This window comes from Raphanus sativus, chromosome 9, assembly GCF_000801105.2.
Source record: "Raphanus sativus cultivar WK10039 chromosome 9, ASM80110v3, whole genome shotgun sequence".
Taxonomy (NCBI): Eukaryota; Viridiplantae; Streptophyta; class Magnoliopsida; order Brassicales; family Brassicaceae; genus Raphanus; species Raphanus sativus.
Window position 1 is genome coordinate 31871774 of NC_079519.1, and position 2571 is coordinate 31874344.

General features: G+C 39.8%; 1 protein-coding gene across 1 annotated transcript; it reads left to right on the top strand.

The window, feature by feature from the left end:
- Window positions 1-768: 768 nt before the first annotated feature.
- Window positions 769-2154, top strand: LOC108825282 (BAHD acyltransferase At3g29680-like). Its single transcript, XM_018598591.2, has one exon. The coding sequence runs from the start codon at window positions 772-774 to the stop codon at window positions 2152-2154; it is 1383 nt and encodes a 460-aa protein (XP_018454093.2). The 5' UTR covers window positions 769-771.
- The last annotated feature ends 417 nt before the right edge of the window (window positions 2155-2571 follow it).

The window sequence follows — 2571 nt, forward strand, 5'->3', positions numbered from 1 at the left end:
TTAATAATAAATACTTAATTTAAATAAATTATATTTTAAGGCATTTTTGCAAATATAAAATAGTTGGGGTTATTTGGTAAACTTTTATAAGTATAAGATATTACTAACAATTATTAACTATTTTGGAGTAATACATTGGAGTAAAACCTTACTCTATTTTGGAGTTGCATCATTTTGGAGTAAAATTTGCAGTAATACATTGGAGATGCTCTAAAGTCTTACTTAGACCATCTCCTGTGGTTTTCTATAACTTTTTCTATATTTTACTATAAAATAAAATAACTATACCATAGAGTTGGATTTACTCTAATAGTTTACTTGATAATAGAACTTTTTTTTTACTTGATAATAGAATTATTCTATAATAGAATGAAATATAAAAGGTGTTATCTTTTACTTTAAATATAAAGTAAAATAATAGCATTCCTCTACATTTTATTATATTCTAGAATAACTTCATTATACAATATAAAAATATATTGGTGTGTATATATATTATATGAGTTTATAGTTGCAGGTTTCTAAGTTTCACGGAAACATATCCAAAATAAAATACCTTTGTAGACGGAAGTAATCTTCACATGACAACAGCTGTTATTTCACGTTACCACATAGGTATCCCAGTTTAAGGTTTGACTTCAAGTAATATAATAATTTGAACCATCTATTATGAAAAAAAGTCAAACTACGTTTGCAATTTGATGAAAGCTCTATCTCCTTACATAGAACTAGAGTTCATCAACATCCAACTTCGGTGTATCATCTTCAACAATGGAGCTAAAAGTAATCAAGATCACCCGAGTCAGCCCCGCAACTGATTCGTCCCGCGACTCTGCCGACCCACTCATTCTCCCACTCACCTTTTATGACTTGGGGTGGGTAAGATCACATCCTACTCAGCAAGTCATCTTCTACAAACTCCCAGAGTCATCTCCTGAGTTTTTTCACTCCGTGATTCTCCCTAAGCTCGAGCGCTCTCTCTCCTTCGTCCTCCGTCACTACATCCCGTTGGCTGGCCACCTCAAGTGGAACCTACAAGATCCTAAGCCTCAAGTTGTTGTCTACGGACACGACACTGTCTCGCTAACGGTGGCTGAGTCCAACGCTGATTTTCTCTTTGTTTCGGGTAAGGGGCTACGTCCCCAGACGGAGTTACGCCTCTTGGTGCCGGAGTTATCGGTTTCGTCTGACTCCGCATCTCTATATTCTCTGCAAGTCACATTGTTTCCAAACCAAGGGTTTTGCATCGGCCTAGCAGAACATCATGTTTTGAAGGACGGTGTAGGATCTATAATGTTTATCAAAGCATGGGCTCACATTTGTAAGTCACTAAAAATGACTTTACCTAGTGACTTTATTCCAATAATAGATCGTACTCTCATCAATGTTCGGCCCAGTCTTGAATCCAAGATTTTGGAATGCATGTCATACTTTATAGATGAAAAAGATGGCAAGAGAACCATGAAGCCGCCTCCATTGGGAGAGATATGTTCTGATCTTGTCCGTATAACACTCGAGATGACTAAGGAGAAAGTCGAGAAACTCAAAGAGCGAGCCATGCGAGAGTCAACTCGCTCTATGTCTAAGCTTCATTTATCAACGTTCGTTATAGTTAACGCCTATGTCTGGAGCTGCCTAGTGAAGGCGCGTGGAGGTAACAAAGAGAAACCATTGCTTTTCATGTACGCAGCTGATTTTAGGAACCGGTTAGATCCACAAGTCCCTGAGAAGTACTTGGGGAACTGTGTGGTCCTTATCAGTTGCATTGGCTACAAAGCAAAGAAGTTACTGGGAAGAGATGGTTTTATTAACGCTGTGGAGATTCTTAGCGACTCAGTCAAAGGTTTGGGTTCAAGAGGAGTTGAAGCACTTTGGGAGTCCTTCATTGATGGAATGAAGCAAGTGAAACCGGATACTCATGTTGAGTCCGTCTCTGGGTCGACCCGGATGGGGTTATACCGGGCGGATTTCGGGTGGGGAAAACCGGTTAACCATGAGATTGTGTCCATTGACCGGTATCCAGCGTTTTCGATGTGGGAGAGGAGGGATGAGACCGGTGGCGCTGAGATCGGCTTGTGTCTGAGGAAGAGTGAGATGGACACTTTTATTGCTTTGTTTGAATATGGTTTGGAAATAATTGCATCACGTATTTAAAGCTGCATGCATGCATGTAACTTTTCTTTCTGAAGCAACAATTATTTTTTAAAAGAATACCAAAAATAGTTATATTATATAACGCTGCACATGTTCCAGTTCCAGGAGCGTTACTTTGAAACAGACTGGTCTGTTTGGTTTATCTATATGTAGTTTAAGAAACCTTATTGCGAAAAAACACAACTAAACTCGATTGAAATTGCTTTTCTCTCTCAACCCGATTAGGGTTTTCCTGTGAACCATCTCTGTCGCCGTTGGTGTGGCCTCTCGCCCACCGACGAGAACATTCCTCTTCCTCTCTCCTCTTCCTTTCTTCCATGGCTCTGCTGATTCCTTGTCCCTTTGCGCCGTTTCTCCTTCCTCGCCTCCTGAACCACCGCCGCTCGTGTTTCTCATAGATCTCCCAGTCGAGTGCTT